This window comes from Ctenopharyngodon idella, chromosome 7 (genome assembly GCF_019924925.1).
Source record: "Ctenopharyngodon idella isolate HZGC_01 chromosome 7, HZGC01, whole genome shotgun sequence".
NCBI classification, from domain to species: Eukaryota; Metazoa; Chordata; class Actinopteri; order Cypriniformes; family Xenocyprididae; genus Ctenopharyngodon; species Ctenopharyngodon idella.
Window position 1 is genome coordinate 29,626,058 of NC_067226.1, and position 18,937 is coordinate 29,644,994.

Below are 18,937 nucleotides of genomic sequence, written 5' to 3' on the forward strand. Positions count from 1 at the left end.
TCAGAAAGCTGAATCCCCCTTTGGACCGCATTAAATCTTCAGTCTTACTAAAGACATTTATATGATAACAAATATAATCTTTTTTATTTGTAGATTTCTATGATTTATATTTGGAAATTTAGTTTTGAAATAAATCGACAGCTGTCACAATGAATGTTTCTATGATTGGTCCCTCCTGCTTTGCGCTGAGAAATGTAACGAGTAACACGTGCAGCGCTCGCGCTGCGCTTCAGAAATCATCTTTAATCATTTACACCTGAATAATGATACTGATAAATAGATAATGATCGTGATACTGATAATATGTATTGAAATTACAAGTTAAGAATTTAGAATTTTAGTAAGGGTTTAGATTTTTATTCAGACACATCATAACCGTCCAATCAGAAGCAACCTCCTAACAGAAAAGCCCCGCCCACATCAGACTTCTGTTTCATGCTAATTCCCCTTCTAATCGTGTATTCTTTTGGGGTTGCGCGTGTTTTAGCCAAACATAACCTGTAATTTATTGCAAATGACAGGGTTGTTCTTTAATTCACATTCATATTCTGTGATAAGAGCCAGCTAGGTCGTGCGGTGTTAATATGTCAGCTGTACAGTTAGTCATTGGCTTGGCAGTAGGTGAAATGGGCTCAAAGTGCAAGCTGTGATCTAACAAAAAGTCAGTTTCACACGCTGCCGATGCGTCTGTTTACAGCACTGAGGGAGCGAAGGCCTTCTCTTGCTGCAGGTCTGTTGGCTTTGAGATCGAGGGTGGCGCGAGGACAGATCAGGTAAGTGTTTCTGTCATATAACACTTCTCATGGTCTTGCATTTTTAACCCACATCCTTTTTAGTGTTCTTTAAATGTGCATGAGGTTTTGATGAACGAGATGTTAAATAAATAAATATATTCCTTTTCTTCATTTGTTGTAATCGCAATATAAACAGACAGTAATAACTAGTCTGGTGACTTTGCAGTGCAGTTCTTGTCAGTGTCCATATGAAGGCGCAGTTGAGTCAGACATAACAAGACACAATACAATTTAAGAATAAAATATACATAAGTATAAAGACACTGATAGGTTTAGTTAGAGTAAACATATTTCCAGATTATGAACATATTTACAGTATTGTGAAGAATAATATGAATAAATAGAACTGAATGAATTGCAAAGATATTGCACTAAAGAGTGGGAGTACTGCACTTGCAGGCATATGCCTTGGAAAGCATTTAACTGTTTAAGAGGGAAATAGCCTGTGGGAAGAAACTGTTCCTGTGCCTAGATGTTCTAATGCCTTGTGATCCGAGACGCCATCCAGACAGCAACAAAGCTGGACGTGGGACAGATACGGGTCCTTTATTAAGTAGTTCCAAACCTGTTTGAGTTTCTTTCTTCTGCTGAACACAAAAGAAGATATTTTGAAGAATGTTGGTAAACAAACAGCTGATGGACCCCGTTGACTTCCATAGTATGAAAAAATAAATAAATAAATAAATATATATATATACTATAGAAGTCAATGGGGTCCATCAACTGTTTGGTTACTGACATTCTTCAAAGTATCATCTTTTGTACAGTATATTCACCGTTTATTTCCATATAAAATAATATTCTATGCATACAAAAACATGCATACTGTTTTCTGTAGAAATAGTAAGCATAGTATGCTATTACAAGCATTCTGTATTTGTTTTGTCAGGATGTCATCATCACTTCCTGTGGCAGCAGTTTGTCAGATGACTGCCACCCCTGACAAAGAGGCCAACTTCAGCGTATGTATGCGATTGGTGGAGCAGGCCAAAGAGGGCGGGGCGAGCATGGTCTTCCTGCCGGAGGGCTTCGATTATATTGGCTCGAACCGTGAGGAGACGCTGGCGCTCTCAGAGACTCTGGACGGTGACATCATAAGCCGCTACACCCACCTGGCCAGGTTAGTTAGTTAAAGGGCCATTGTAGTAGTAGTAACTATCAAAATATGATTGCAGAAGTCATTGTTGATAAGATACTTGTCTGTGGTTAAGGAAGCTGGACGTGTGGCTGTCTCTGGGTGGATTTCATGAGAGAGGACATGACTGGAAAACAGACCGCCGCATTTATAACAGCCACATTATCATTAACGGTCAAGGTACTTAGTCTTACACGTGGTACTTGGGGTGAATCTCGTGAAAGCATTTCCTAGTTATATTTCTCCCTAAAATCAAAGGAAAAAAATTATAAATTATATTTATCAAAATTAATTACTTTTGAGCTTTTTTGTAATTGTTTTGTGATTTGTTACTGTAATACATATAATAATTAATCATATTAAAAATGTATTTTATTACTTATTAAACAATAAAAAAAAACTATTTATTTAATATTTCAGTATGTATAAAAACAAAGGTTATACAATGATTCTTATTAAAAATAGAGACACTACAATGATTTTTAAATACAAAAAATATTACTATGATATTTGAATATAGTTTTAAATTTATTGTATATTTTCTGCATTACAGTAATGATTATTTTTTTCCATATCAGCATAAGTGGCTGTTTTAATGGCAAGATCAAAATATTTTAAGACAAAATACACTAATTTAGATTTTTAAGTATAATTAATTGGCAGGAAAATATTTTCACAATGCAAAAAATATATATATATATTATTTTTATTTGAATTAATTCTTGTATGATTATTAAAGTGATTAATTACTTTTTTATATATTTACTTGTAAAAATAAAATATAATGATTATAAATTGTTTTAATTTCTTTTAATCATTTTTGAAAATGTTTAAATACAGAAAATACTACCGTGATATTTAAATGATAACTGAAATACACACACATATATATATATATATATATATATATATATATATATATATATATATATATATATATATATATATATATATATAATTATTTTTTTTCTTTTTTTGCACGATTATTTGTTTATTTCATTATTTTTATTTCCATATCCACATCAGTGGCTTTTTCATGGCAAGATCAAATTGTTTTAAAAGAAAATATTGGTGTTTAAATATGTTTAATTGTCTTGAAAATTTTGTGACAATGCAAAGAAAAACAAATTGAATGGTCTTAATATAGGCTTAATTTTCATTATGCTAAATGTAATTTTGGCTGAAATGTCTTAAGTGGTATTGAAATCTGAACACACCTGATCTGACACTGTAAGTAGAACCATGTATAATAAGATCTGTGTCTGTTTTCCTGCGCTCAGGTGAGATCGTGTCGGTCTACAGGAAGGGCCATTTGTTTGATGTGGAGTTGACCAGTAAAGGTGTGTCTCTTAAAGAGAGCGCTTTCACTGTGCCCGGACCTCGACTGCTTCCGCCCGTCCAGACGCCCATCGGAAAGGTACACAACAGTAACACAGCTTACAGTCTTGATTTTTTATGCTTAGTGTGATATTACGATGATATTTCGTAGGTTGGTCTGGGTGTCTGTTATGATCTGCGTTTTCCTGAGCTGTCGTTGGCGCTGCAGAGACACGGAGCAGAAATCCTGACATACCCATCAGCCTTCACTGTGGCCACAGGAGAAGCACACTGGGAGGTCAAACCATGTTATGAGTCAACTATCAGTTCATACATTCTGAAATTACAGTAGCTTTTTAATTAGGGCTGGTTTGAAAATATTGATTTCTTGATTTTAATTGAATCTCATTTTGATATAGATTCTATTAAATCCAAGAATCAATATTTTAGACTGCTGTTTGCAGTTGATGCGTGAACAAAACTTCACTAAACATTATTTGTAGCGCCTACAATCCAATATTCACAATGAGCTTTGCTACTTTTGATATGAGACAAAGTCTTAGCTTTCAAATTCTGTCAGATTTATTATGAAATTCGAACAATAAATGTGGTTTTGTTGCTCTTTAATGTGTCGTGACGGATCGTTGTAGCGCCTCAGGTCAAGCAGCTTGTGAACCGATCATCTTTTCCTCTTTACTACTAGTTACAGCTCCAAATAAACATGAATGAACATCAGAAGGAATGTTGAAAGATACAGTACAAGTTACTGAAATGTATCCTGTCTCATGTAATCGCTCTATCAGTGCTTCAACCGCGGAAATGCATCAATAAAACAGCTTGTAAACAATATGCCACATAACGTAACTCTAGAGAGTATAAATATATGCACTATATTTCATATTCATAATTTTTACTTAACCTGTTTGTAAATATTTAATGTACGGTATGTTTGAATAAATCTGTAATTAAAACAAGTTTTTATGACAACCACATTTTAAATCTTTATATTAAAAAAAAAGAAAAGAAATGAAAGGGATTACAAACACATATTTAATTAAAACGTTACTATTATCAAAACTGCCCTATGTTTAAATGTTTATATAGAAATTGTTTATTTTTAAACTTTAATGTTTTAGTAATGTACCAACTGACAGTCTCTATAGTTTTTATTTTGAGAGATTTTTTTTCAAAAGAAAAATTGACATACTCTTTAATTTATGAATATAAGATTGAAAAATTGAAATCCGTCTGTTGTTTGCTTTGCATTTCTATACTATTATTCTATCATTTTTATATATATATTTTTTGCAGTGTATTATTATTACTGACTTTCTTTAGTTCATTTGTAATTATATTTTATGTATAAAAAAAAATGTAATTGTTTTCATATAATATATAAAAATTATATATTGTATTTGTATACTTTTATATTAAATTATTCATTTCTATATTAAATTACAATATATTATCAAATTATTATTAAAGGTGCCTTATTTAATATTAACAGCTAGTGGTTTAACTGGGTACTGCAGTCCAAAATCATAATATTAGAGAGAGTCTTTTTTCCCATCCATTCCGGCATGGGAGGTTGGTGCGCAAACAAGGCCGCTAAAGACCGCAGCCTCTATCACCAGTCACTAGTGCACCTCTTGAGATCAGGAGAGTGAGGTTTACTCTCACAGCTCTCACTAGCAGCTCTCTGTTACACTCCCATCCGGGTCACGGCACCAATGTAACCCCTCTGGTTCTACTCGCACTGTGACAAGCGGGATTCTAACCAGTGTCTCTGGCATGAGAGGCAGGCACACTAACAAGGATGCTAAAGACCACAGTTTCTAGTGTCAGTCACTAGTAAGTCTCTTGAGATTGGGGAGTGAGGTTTACTCGAACAGCTCTTACTAGCTGGTCTCCGTTATACTCGCCCTCTAAGCCTCACTCCCATCCGGCTCATGGCACCAATGTAACCCCATCGGTTCTACTCGCACCGCAACGAGCGGGATTCTAACCGGTGTCTCTGGCATGAGAGGCGGGCACACTAACAAGGACGCTAAAGACCTCAGCCTCTAGTGTCAGTCGCTTGTGCGCCTTTTGAGATCGGGGAGTGAGGTTTACTCGCACAGCTCTTACTAGCTGGTCTCCGTTATACTCGCCCTCTAAGCCTCACTCCCATCCGGGTCACGGCACCAATGTAACCCCATCGGTTCTACTCGCACCGCAACGAGCTGGATTCGAACCGCTGTCTCTGGCATGAGACGTAAGCACACTAACGAGGATGCTAAAGACCGCAGCCTCTAGTCGCTAGTGTGTCTCTTGAGATCAGGGGAGTGAGGTTTACCTGCACACCTCTTACTAGCTGTCCTCCTTTACACTGGCTTCCATTGCTGTGTTTTCCACCAACTGGCAACCCAGGGTGTCAAAATACTATTGGGTAAATTGGCAGTGGGCGGGATCACACGGACAAAAACAAAAACAGACGTTCTGAAACGGAACACACATTTCCAAGTAGAATAACTGGCGGTAGCTTTGTTTTTCGGAGAAACCAGTATGTGAAATTAGCTTGATTCTAAATATCTGCAAATACATTATGGTGTTTTTATGCTTTAGTACAGTCAAAAAAAAAAAAGAAATACATGGAGCACCTTTAATTATACTATGCATTATATTTTATTTTTCTATTTATCTATCTGATATATATCCAATTGAGATCAGAACTGAATGGAATTGCAAGCTTGTGAATCAAACTCGTATCGCATACTGAAATTTGTGTCAGTACCAGCCCTAGATTTACTGTGGGTGTGCTGATGTACTGAATCCATTATTCTCACAGGTGCTTCTGCGGGCGAGAGCGATCGAGACGCAGTGTTTCGTTATGGCGGCGGCACAGGTCGGAGCTCATCACGCCAAGCGGACGTCCTACGGACACGCTCTGGCAGTGGACCCGTGGGGTGTGGTGATCGGGGACTGCGGGGGTACGGATGTGGGCGTAACGCTGGTTCAGATCGACCTGCAGGCACTACAGGACGTCAGAAGGGACATGCCAGTGCAGCAGCACCGGAGAGAGAAGGACTTTTACTGCAGCTTGGACTAAAACACATATTTATACAATGAACATGCCTTTTATGTTATAAATAATACACATTGACGCATAGTGACGACTTATTGTGTATTAATTCATGACTTCTTAATAAATTTGACCCAAGTTGTATTAGAAATGACTTGACTGGTTTGGTGTTTATTAGTCTGGTACACTGTCATTGTCTTTCTGGTGCCAGAGCTTGAGTTGCCCGAGGGAAATTTCTCCTCTCAAGCATTTCTGTAGCGCTACAGTCATTAGAAAAAGGCCGTCTCCATTAACTAATCATGACAAATGGACTAGATTAATGTCTTTCTCTTTGAGAGAGGTATGAGAGCAAGTATTTAAGGAAGTTAAAGTTGTGTCCCATGCCTTTGTTAGTTTTTAGGGACAAACGAATAACTGAAAAACTAACTTTAATCCGTTTGGTGAATCACAGTGTATATATATATTTTATTTTTTTATTTTTTTTTTTTCTTAATTTTTACCTTTATTTCAATTTATTATTCTTATTAACTACTCTCTTTTTGCCCCATTGTGTAATTCATTTTTATTATGTAACTATACACCGATCAGGCATAACATTATGACCACCTTCCTAATATTGTGTTGGTCCCCCTTTTGCTGCCAAAACGGCCCTGACCCGTCGAGGCATGGACTCCAATAGACCCCTGAAGGTGTGCTGTGGTATTTGGCACCGAGATGTTAGCAGCAGATCCTTTAAGTCCTGTAAGTTGCGAGGTGGGACCTCCATGGATCGGACTTGTTTGTTCAGCACATCCACAGATGCTCGGTTGGATTGAGATCTGGGGAATTTGGAGGCCAAGTCAACACCTCAAACTCATTGTTGTGCTCCTCAAACCATTCCTGAACCATTTTTGCTTTGTGGCAGGGCGCATTATCCTGCTGAAAGAAGCCACAGCCACCAGGAAATACAGTTTCCATGAAAGAGTATACATGGTCTGCAACGATGCTTAGGTAGGTGGTACGTGTCAAAGTAACATCCACATGGATGGCAGGACCCAAGGTTTCCCAGCAGAACATTGCCCAAAGCATCAAACTGCCTCCGCCGGCTTGCCTTCTTCCCATAGTGCATCCTGGTGTCGTGTGTTCCCCAGGTAAGCGACAGACACGCACCCGGCCATCCACGTGGTGTAAAACAAAAACATGATTCATCAGACCAGGCCATCTTCTTCTATTGCTCCGTGGTCCAGTTCTGATGCTCACGTGCCCACTGTTGGTGCTTTCAGCGGTGGACAGGGGTCAGCATGGGCACCCTGACTAGTCTGTGGCTATGCAGCCCATACACAACAAACTACGATGCACTGTGTATTCTGACACCCTTCTTTTAGAACCAGCATTAACTTCTTGAGCATTTTGAGTTACAGTTGCTCGTCTGTTGGATCAGACCACACGGGCCAGCCTTCGCTCCCAACATGCATCAATGAGCCTTTGCCAACCCATGACCCTGTCACCGGTTCACCACTGTTCCTTCCTTGAACCACTTTTGATAGACACTGACCACTGCAGACCGGGAACACCCCACAAGAGCTGCAGTTTTGGAGATGCTCTGACCCAGTCATCTAGCCATCACAATTTGGCCCTTGTCAAACTCGCTCAAATCCTTACGCTTGCCCATTTTTCCTGCTTCTAACACATAAACTTTGAGGACAAAATGTCCACTTGCTGCCTAATATATCCCACCCACTAACAGGTGCCGTGATGAAGAGATAATCAGTGTTATTCACTTCACCCTTCAGTGGTCATAATGTTATGCCTGATCGGTGTATTTTATATGTTTTTACATAATATTATTATTTATATATTATTATTTTATATTAGTAATATATTAGAATACAGTATTATCAAATTATATACTTTTTTATTTTACTTGATCATTATTCTTATTACATACTAATTTGCTTTTCACTGCCATTAATTTGATTTGATTATAATTTATTCATTTAATTTAACATTATTGTACTTAATATACTTTTCATACTTCATCATTTTTTATATTATTAATCTAACAGGTTGCATGTAAAATCATATTAATTTTTTTATAGTATGTTATTCTTTATTTTTATCACTTTTACCTTCTTTTTTTTTCTTTTTCTTTTTTTTTTTACAATTTATTATTCTTATTAACTTCCCTTTTTATTGATCTATTGTTTTCATTCATTTTATTATGTAATTATATTTTGTTATTTTATAATAAATTAGTAATTTCTATATTGTAATACCACAATATTTATTATCAAAAGTAATATTATACTATTCATTATACTTTATTATTTTACTTTATCATTATTCTTATTACATACCTATTTGCTTTCCATTCCCATTCGTTATTTTATTAGATATTTTATTATTAGCTTTAATATTTAATTGATCGTTGTTTTAATATATTTTAAATTAGATTATGTTTTTTCCTATTTTTTTTTATTAAATTATGTATCTAGTAAGTTGCATGTAAAATCATATTAATTTGGCTGTAAATGCAGAGATCTCGTTTCTCTTTTATGATGGAGGAGGCGGAGGGGACACCGGAAGTGAACGTCATTGACACAGGAATGGGCCAAAATGAGCTGCACCAGAGCAGGATGACAACCAGTTCTTGAGAGGAAGATGTCGTTGTGTGTTTTATTTGTGCTGGTGGGATGATTTGTGTCTTCAGAGGTCGTTTCGAGGCATTGCAGAGGTAAGAGCGTCACATCTGTACGATTGCAGCGCGAGACTCTCACTCCATCACCGCGCGCAGCTTCACAGGATCACATTTCACTTCAAACGCTCCATTCAAAAGCAGCTGTCAGTTATTTTGATCAGTATTGTCCCGCAAACGGGTTCATGTGTGTTGTTTTACAAATATACCCATCCATGTATGTCTGTTGTAATGACTGTGTGAACAGGTTTCACGGTGTTATTTTCATCCAGTCCTTGAATAGAAGTGAGATGCGTGGAGATTTTCTCTCAGCCGCTACTTTATTATGCTGTGGGGTTTATTTAAGCTTTTGTAGATTGGTGCTTCTGTAAACGCTGTTTAATAACACATAAACGAGACATTACATCACTGTGCTCATAGGATTGACCTGCACCCACATTCAGGCAAGATGTGTTTCTTAGAAACATGTTTGTTTCTGTTAAAACTGCTCGTGTTTACAGATTGTGTTCTAGTGACACTGTTTGTCGCGACTCTGATCATTAACATGCTTGTCACTGATGTTGAGGCCCTGCTGCCTTCAGTATACAGTCACAGAGATGGCAATGTTTCTCAACATGTCAAGCTTTTGGTATTGGCACAGAAACACTTTGTTTTGGTTTGTACTACCAACATCACATGATTTTATGAGTTACAGGAAAAGTTTACCCACAAAAGGAAATTCTGTCAGCATTTAGTTGCATGTTGTTCCAAAACTGTATGACTTTCTTTTGTGGAAAAAAAAAAACATTGAAACTGTCATGCTTCAAAAGGATGCCTGAAAACACCATAAAACTTTCATAGAAGTTCATATGAATCATGCATGTTGAAAGTCAGTTTTTTATTTTATTTAGCCTATTTAGAGAAAAAAAATTGTAAATTAAAAAATGCTTTATTTAAAAATAAATAAAAATTATATTACAATAATACGGAGCCCCAGACATGACAGGAAAAAAATAGTAGGCTAAATCTTGCGCACGATTTATTAATTTGTTCCCTCGATTTACTAAACCGTGCGCACGACTTACTAATTCGTTCCCTCGATTTACTAAAACGTGCGCACGACTTACTAATTCGTTCCCTCAATTTACTAAAACGTGCGCACAATTTACTATTTTGTTCCCTCGATTTACTAAAACGTGCGCACGATTTACTATTTTGTTCCCTCAATTTATAAATCATGCACATGATTTATAAATCGAGGGAACTAAATAGTAAAACGAGGGAACGAATTAGTAAATCGTGCGCACGTTTTAATTTTTTTTCTTGCATGTCATGTGCGGGGCTCCGTACAATAAAATAAATTAATTAATAAAATTAAATGGATAAAACTTAAAATAAGAAAATACAATAAATGTGTATAAATAAATGATACATCTAACAGTACAGTGCTATAATGAGTAGAAAAATTGAATAATTAACTTGAACATTTTGCAACTGAACATTTTGCAAATAATTGACATTTATAGCAAGGGTATATAGCATGTTATTTTATAGCAGGGGGGACTTTTTTCTGGGGGACGGGGGATGATTGGGTAATTTTTTTTAATTATAAAGAATAATTTTTATTAAAAGGAATTAAATAATTAAAAGATTTAAAGGGATTTAAGGGAAAAGATAAAAGTTCCAGGTCTATTGTAGTTAAGTAATCAATTTGCATATAATATTTAAAAAAAAAAAAAAAAAAAATTCACTCTTATTTGTGTCTAATATGTTAAAAACGCAAAACGTTTCTTGTCTCGTCACATTTAGTTATGAATTACATTAATCATATTAATCAAATAATAGCATGTTTTTTATTCAAAGCGGCGAAATTTCATAGTGTTAAGTAGTTTGCATCACTGGATATTACTGTCGGTCGCTGAATATTTCAGTTATAAAACAGTCTTCAAATATTAAATGTTTAGCTACTTATTCACCAGGTACTTTTTCACTGCTAAAACAAAAGCGTCGCATTGGAATTCCCACTCGTCTTCTAAGCCCCACCTTCTTTGATTTGATTGGCCAGCTCACTCATTCTGACAGTGATGAGTGCTGTTAGACCGCTGAGGCAGACCAGCCTAAAAAATGTAACTTTTAAAACTCTCTTTTTTTTTTTTTTTGTCATCCTAACAACAAACAGAGCAGGTGCATAATGGAGTACAGCAGAAAAGCATCAATAATATCAAATATTGGGGGGGACAATTTGGCCATTTCTGTGTATTTCTAAATATTGTCCCCCTCGGTGACTATGGTGGTTACGGCCCTGATTTATAGTATTACTTTTTCACAGTACAGTCTACAAGATACTATATAGATGTTTTTTTAAATTTTGGGATGAGGTCCATTGCAAAATATGATCATATTTGGTGGTAGCCTATGGACTCTAAAAAATTGAAACCTGATTATTGAAGTCTTCTGATAATTAGGCTAATTACCATTCGTATAATAGATTTGTGTTATGAAGAAAACCAAAAAATCTTCACATGAACCCTGGATCTACTTTTTTCTTCTTCTCGTTTTTAAGAGTTCATGGGAAATCTAAGTCTAATTTGTGAACATATCATTCAGACATCACTACTTCTGTCATGAACTTATAAAGGCCCTTTCACACCAACAACGATAATGATAAAGTAGGGCTGTCAATGCTAACACATGCGATTAATTCAAAATCCTCAACGTGGTAAAATAATTTAACGCAAATAAATTACTGAAGCATGTGAAATTGCGTCATTAACGTTATTTATGTCATGCAGTTACATGATCTTAGAAGTTGGGAGATTATCAAACTGAGCATCTACAATGGCAACAGCTCTTGTTGTAACCCTGGTAGATGGAAATTTCTGTTCAAACCCTTTAACCACATTTCGCTTCTCTGTTTGTGATAAGATCATTTTAAGCCGCTAAACTCTTGATGCGCAAACAAACCGTGTATGTGCGCTCTCGATGACCTGATCGCACATTGCATTATGGAAAGACACATTTCAGTACATTCATGTTGTTTCCACACACATTCAGGATAATGTTTTTATCTGTCGTGTATATGTTAGTAATGCTGTAATTAAAGGGGACTTATTATGCCCCCTTTTACAAGATGTAAAATAAGTCTCTGATGTCCCCAGAGTGTGTATGTGAAGTTTTAGCTCAAAATACCCCACAGATCATTTTTTACAGCATGTTAAAATTGCCACTTTTTGGGGTTGAGCAAAAACGCACCATTTCAGTGTGTGCCCTTTAAATGTAAATGAGCTGCTGCGCTCGGCCTGAAAGGGCGGAGCTTCAAGAGCTCATTCTCCGGTGTCAGGATGCACTATAATTTCAGAAACTGCGAATATATGCTGCAGGGAGATAAAACAGGTATAGTTTAGTTTAATTACAGTTATAACTTATATTGTCTTCTTGTTTTTATCCACTATATTAATAATATGAAGCGTCCGTTTTCACTCTAAAAAATCTCTGTAAGAGCTTAATAAAACACAGTGCAAGCGTGCATTAAAATATTATCCATAAACTCTCTCTCTCTCCCTTGCATTATTATCAACATACACAGCGAAGTACACAGAAACACTCGTTACAACTAACAGTAAACAAATATATAAAGACCTTATGCCTTTTCGGGTGGTGCTTAATAAACTGGTAAACTTTATATCCGTAAATCAGCTCCGATGAACTGTAATAAAGTGCTCTCACCTTCATTACTGCCATATCCAGTATGACTGGAGACTGTAAGCTGGATCACGAACAGTACTGATCTATCCTTGAGTAACAACTTTTTAGCACAACCTCTGTTTTGTATTGTCCCTTTGTATTGACATTCGTTCACAAAGTCCGGTGTGAAATGATTCGCGCAGACATAAACAAATTTCGGTAGAGTCGAGGGAGCATTTAAGTTTTTTTTTTTTTTTTTTTTGGTGTGTGTGCACTTTGCAGAAATGTATGAATTATATTATTTGGTTATTTGGTGTCCTTTTGGAGTCTCCAAGTGTCTTTTTTTGGAAAGCCTAAATTTACCTTAAAAAAAATATAGTTTTGTGAGTCACCCTTCAATCTGACAATTTACTGGATATAGCAAATGATGACAAAATGAACGTGTTAAACAAGAAAAAATATGTATGCTTAATTTCGAGATTGATCACGATTAATTGCACTAAAGGGTGTGATTAATCTATTAAATATTAAATATACGATTAAATATAGTTATCTTTATAGTAAGTCTGTCAGTAGATTAAAATTTTATTTAATTGCACCCTTTTGTGCAATTAATCGCGATTAAACATTTTAATATATTGACAGCCTTACTATATAAGATAACAATATTGGCATCCACACCAACGCACAATAACGTTCTGTTTTTTTAATAAAACACTGTGTTCATAGTCATTTAGTTTGAAATGTTGACTCTCTGTATTTACGATTTTCTCTGTTTTTTTCTAGTCAGGTTGCACTGATTTAAAAAAAAAATGGCCCATTTTGCCAGCAGTGAAGTGTTCCTTTAAATGGTGCCACATTAACATTTTTGCCTTCATTGGCATTAAGGGGCCAAGCTTGTTGATTAGAAAGGCTGTGCACATTATTTTGGCCATGTAATGAACATTATTTTGGCCATGTAATGAACATTATGCCATGCTTGTCCGGTGTGGTAATCTCTCTGCTTCTTTTTAAAAAATAGATTTCTGATGTCAGCAGTAAATACGAGCGTGTTCCTCTTTCGTGTTCAAACGTCTTCCTGCGCTGAGAGGAACTTTTGAAAAGGCCCGAAACCACAGACAGAGTTAACTAGTCAGGTTTAGCAATGTTTTTAAAACATCAGAATTGTGCTGTCATTTAAATTCATTGAGTTTCACTCTTAAAAATAAAGGTTCCAAAAGGGGGTTTTTGGTTCCTCGAAGAACCTTTCAGTGAACAGTTCTAATTAGAACCATTTTTTTCTTGGTGTGAAGAATATTCTAAAAATCTAAAGAAACTTTTGTGGAATGAAAAGTTTCTACATGGAACCATAGATGAAAATAAAGAACTTTTATTTTTAGGCGTGTATGTGAGTCATTTTGCGTGTGCCGATAACAAAACCATTTCTAAGTAGTGTTGACTGTGATCTCAGCAGACGGTGGCGTCTGTTTGCAGTCATATCAGACAATATGCTACAAACTCAACATAAGTGTTTATATTGCATTTTTGATCCTTGTAGAAGATATAAAGTTTAACTATATAAACAGACACAGTGTTACAGGAAATTTAGAGGTGCTTTACTAGCACATTTTTCTGCTGTGTCTATGTCATCTTAACTGGCATTTGAGTGAGTAAGTGCTAGTGATTCCATCATTTCATACGGGTCTGAAAATGCTGATTCATCTCCAAGCAACAGTCACCTAGGCGATACTTCCATGACAACAGAGAGAGAGAGAGATGGTGAAAGTTGTATAAGAGTGTTTCTTTTATGAAAAGCAGCGGTGTAATGACACGTGGATTTAGAGCAGTTACATTCCATTCAAACAGCAGGACGAAATCATTTAATCTGCAGGTGCATGTGAACAGATTACTGATAAATGCAGGCAACAGTTTAAATCAGACATAACAACTTGCTTAATATGTGTAACTACACATTGTTATATAAACAACAGGTTAGTATAGATTAATTTTAGTCTCACTAAATTAGCAGTTTTGGCATCGTTTTCAAAAAGTGTAACTCACTTCTTCTTGTCTTGATAACTTTAATTTTGTAAATAATTTGTGGTCTATTTCAGAACATTTTTGCTCCTGCTCTTCATATCTGCTCTCAGCATCTTATCAGATTCATCTGACGCCGCACTTCATTTACACTCTGTTTACACACCTCTTCTCTTGCTGACATCACTTTGTCGTTGCTATGGTGACCTAATCCACATGCTTGCTGTAAGATCAAGATTTTTGCTGATGTCACCAGCGCAGCGTGTCAGTCACCCGTGTGCCAGGATCTAAATAAGGACCCATCAGGGCTGGCCAGCGCACTGCCTGAGAAATTTATTTATTTATTTATTTATTTTTTATTAAAATAATAGAAAACAAAAATCTAAATATTTTATTAAAAAAAAAAAAAAAAAAGGTTATGATACAATAAAATTAAATAGATAAATACATAAAAAATTAATAATACATATTACAACATATTTTGGTATAGTTAAGGTATAGTTAGTTATTTTTATTTCATTTAAAAAAATTGTATTCATAATATAAAAAATGCCATTTTTATTACATAATACTTTGAGTGCCATTCAAGTAATTATAATCATTTATAATATTCAGCAATCAATGCATGATTTTTTTCTTTGTCATAATAATGCACCGGTCCTTTAAACTGTAAGTTTTGAAAACGGTTTGTTCCTCCCAAACCCTGCAGAGGCTCTTAGATCTCTGGGCATAAAAAAACACTCAAATTGAAGTAAATCAATTGAATTTCTTGCTTCTACTAGATTTAATCCGGGCCGTGATCCAGACAGTTTGATCTTTCACAGAGCTGCTCTTGTACTCCTGTCCTGCGGCCAAAGAACAACTAGATTCCTGAATCTCATGATTTGTCTGCAAAATTAACTTATTACCTAAAACGTCCTCTTCATTCAGTAACAAAGCACGAAGGAAAGGAAATGAAAGGCATGTTGAAAACAAAGATCTATGCATTTAACTATAACAACAACATTTATTTATTTATTTTATTATATTTATTTATATTATTATTATTATTCAAAACTTTATGGCACAAGTAATATTAATCATTAATAAATTATTATTATTTAACATTTATTATTATTATTTATATTATGTAGTAACAAAAATATTTAGCAACATTAATAATATTATTATTTATAATTTTACTATTATTAATCAAACCTGTATGACCAAAAAAATAAATAAATAAATGTTTTATTTATATATATATATATATATATATATTATATTTTATTATAATTACGCAAAAATAATGGTATTTAACAACAGATATGATACAATTATTTTTTAGTCTATTGTTTATATTATTTAAGAACAACAATAAAAAAATTATTAAAAGTAAAAAAAAATCCTTTTCACATCATACTGTCTTCATGTCACTTTGGAGTAGAATTTCAAAACATGCTCTGATGCTCATGGATGTTGCCATTGTAAAACTGATTAATTATTTCCACCATTATTAATGATTTCAGTCCAGCAGAGGCTTGTGACTGTAACTCTGCACACGATGACTCGTGATTCGTCTTAGACCCACATACTGAGATACGAGAAGCAAAACTAGGGGAGAGAGAGAGAGAGTGACACTGAGTGTTAAAAGTATTAGAACAACAGTACGAGATCCTGACAATCAAGAACTCCACCATCAATATCATGAAATTCTTAAAGGGATAGTTCACCCCAAATAAAAAATGATCCCATAATGTTCTCACCCTCAAGTCATCCTAGGTGTATAACTTTCAGTTCTTTCAGTCAAACACAATCGGAGTTATCTAAAAAATATCCTGGCTCTTCCATGATTTATAATGGGAGTGAATGGTAACTGAGATTTTAAAGCCCAAAAAAGTGCATCCATCCATCATAAAAGTAATCCATATGGCTCCAGGGGGTTAACCCTTAAAAACCGGATGGAGCGTTGGCGCTCCCGCTTGCGTGTCTCTCTTTAAGAGCCAATAAAAACTGAACCCATATAGGTAGCACAAAAATTCTTTCTGCATACAAAACCAGAGACTTTACACGTTCAGATCAAGCCTCCCACATGCTCCTGTTGCGGTGTTTTCACCCTCTAATGAGTCTGATATGCGTTTACAACAAAAACAGCACAGCGGCTAACTGAATACAAATATGTAGATTTCACGTGCTCATAACTTCAAGAAAAATGCACAGATCATAGAAAATGGCACATCATTATTTAAAGCAGATTCTCACGATTAAAATGTTACAAAATACGTAATATATTGCGTTAATCATAAGATATTACTCACGAAATGATTTAACATACTTGGCTAAAAACATGTCTCTCATCTTTCCGGGATGCAGTGTGTATCCAATGTTCCCGGAACCATCCATGTACGTTTTCCACCGTGGAATAAAACAAATAGGTATCATCTTAAAGCTTAGAAACTCAGTTTTTTAATGCACCTAACCATTTTGAAAAACACCTAACGAGTGCTGAGAAGTGCCTATAAACCCGAGTTTACCGCCTGTGGGCGCCATCTAGCTGCGAAAAAATTAATAACACTTTATTCAACTATACGATATGACCACAAAATTTAAAACAGATGCAGCTCACAAGTAGGAGAGCATCACCAAAAAAGAATTTTTCTCCGATCTTATTGCCTTCCTGAGTTATTCCATGTCAAAAAAAAAAGAAAAAAGAAAAATTATTTAAAAAATTATATTATTTTGTCTTTTATCAGCAGTTTCTCAAATGTCCAAATGTAATGTAATTTATATTTTCTAAAAAATTAAAAAGTGTTCTATCAAACAATACCTTCCTTTTGACTCTTCTTGCTACAGTTTTGGAGTTATGAGTCTTTATTTTTGTGTATGTCGCTCAGAAAAAAACAACTCTAAAAAAGCCTTCAGGTCTTAAAGGGTTAATAAAGGCCTTCTGAAGTGAAGAAGAATATCCATATTTAAAACTTTATAAATATAATCACTATAATCACTTTATAGACTAACCCTTTAAATTGTACAACAAACTCTAAGAGCAAAAAAGGAAGGAATTATTTCATGCAATGGAGAAGTCAATAAATACCAGTACCTTTTGGAGCATTTGAAACACTCTCTATAGATCACAACAGGAAGAACTGGCCGTCCAAAATGGGAACATGTAGAGGACACACTCTGAAAATCTGTACAGAAGAAAAGAAAAAATTGAAGACCAATCAGAGTTCCCAATCACAGCTAACAGATAAGACTACATGTATTGAAACCCATTGATAGTATATTAAACAAAATCATCAAATACACCAATGACAAAACCGCAATAATCAAATTATTCAACATTGTTTTGAGTGTATGTTTTCCTGACACCTGGAATCAAGGCCTGATTACATCCATCTTCAAACAAGGAGACAAATTTGAGCCAAACAATTACAGAGGCGCATGTGTCAATGGCAACTTGAGGAAAATATTCTGATATGACGGACTCTTCATAACTGGAAAATAGGATTGGAGGGAAAACAATAGATTTAACCAGCACCATGTATAAAAACGTGCTTTAAAAATAGGGAACAAACGCAGATAATTTTTCTCTCAAAATCAAGGAGTCAATCAAGGTTACGCTATTCAACATTTATATAAACGAAGTAGCCAAAACATTAAATAATTTGACTGCCCCGGCCAACCCTGACTGAATCAGAAATTAAATGTCTCCTCTTTGCAGATGATTTAGTCAAAAGCAACAAAGGGACTACAACAGCTCCTTGACGTCATAGAGACATTCAGTAATGTCAGTTTTTTTATTTTACATTGTCTTAAAGGTCCAGTGTGTAATATTTAGGAGGATCTATTGACAGAAATGCTATATAATATACATAACTATGTTTTCAGTGGTGTATAAAAACCTTACATAATGAACTATTATGTTTTTATTACCTCATAATGAGCCATTTCTATCTACATACACTGCAGGTCCCCTTGCATTGAATTTGCCATTTTGCACTGCCATGTTTCTACAGTAGCCCTAAACGGACAAACTGCTCTACAGAGCGCGTTTGCTTTACTGGCTACTCTCTGCTGTCTAAGACAATGTCATCTTTGTCCTGTGTGGACCACCGTAGCTTCTCTATGTGCTTTGAAAGGGAAGGGTAAGCGGTGGACTGAGCCGTTGGTTGCAATTCGCAACCTCACCGCTAGATGCCGCTAAAATTCACACACTGCACCTTTAATCATTTTCTTTTTATTACTTGTTTATAAAAATGTATTGTGTTTATTTACTTATTTGATTTTTTTTGTTT

The 18,937-nt window shown here is 35.1% G+C and overlaps 2 protein-coding genes and 1 long non-coding RNA gene across 7 annotated transcripts in view; 2 read left to right on the forward strand and 1 right to left on the reverse strand.

The window, feature by feature from the left end:
* The first annotated feature begins 404 nt into the window (after positions 1-404).
* nit1 (nitrilase 1) lies at positions 405-6,461 on the forward strand. The gene is made up of 6 exons (XM_051900255.1): positions 405-773; positions 1,684-1,914; positions 2,006-2,109; positions 3,210-3,346; positions 3,419-3,544; positions 6,074-6,461. Exons 1-6 carry the CDS (start codon positions 682-684, stop codon positions 6,332-6,334), a joined length of 951 nt encoding a protein of 316 aa, XP_051756215.1. The 5' UTR covers positions 405-681; the 3' UTR covers positions 6,335-6,461.
* A 2,382-nt stretch (positions 6,462-8,843) lies between these two features.
* clcn3 (chloride channel 3) overlaps positions 8,844-18,937 on the forward strand; it is a 64,617-nt gene continuing 54,523 nt past the window's right edge. For all 5 annotated transcript variants that reach the window (XM_051901447.1, XM_051901439.1, XM_051901441.1 and 2 more), the window contains exon 1: positions 8,844-9,020. The gene's annotated coding sequence lies outside the window, so the exon portion shown is untranslated. The remainder of the gene's footprint in view (positions 9,021-18,937) is intronic.
* LOC127516652 (uncharacterized) lies at positions 15,942-18,916 on the reverse strand. Its single transcript, XR_007931044.1, has 3 exons — positions 18,576-18,916; positions 17,740-17,830; positions 15,942-16,253 (listed from the first exon to the last, which is right to left on the reverse strand). It is a non-coding gene; the product is annotated as an uncharacterized LOC127516652 (long non-coding RNA).

Bases quoted from the DNA above. Each gene is read 5' to 3' on its own strand.
- nit1 (XM_051900255.1), top strand. From the start codon at position 682: ATGCGTCTGTTTACAGCACTGAGGGAGCGAAGGCCTTCTCTTGCTGCA. The intron at 2,110-3,209 runs GTACTTAGTCTT...TCCTGCGCTCAG, and splicing joins CATTATCATTAACGGTCAAG to GTGAGATCGTGTCGGTCTAC. The intron at 3,545-6,073 runs GTCAAACCATGT...TTATTCTCACAG, and splicing joins CAGGAGAAGCACACTGGGAG to GTGCTTCTGCGGGCGAGAGC.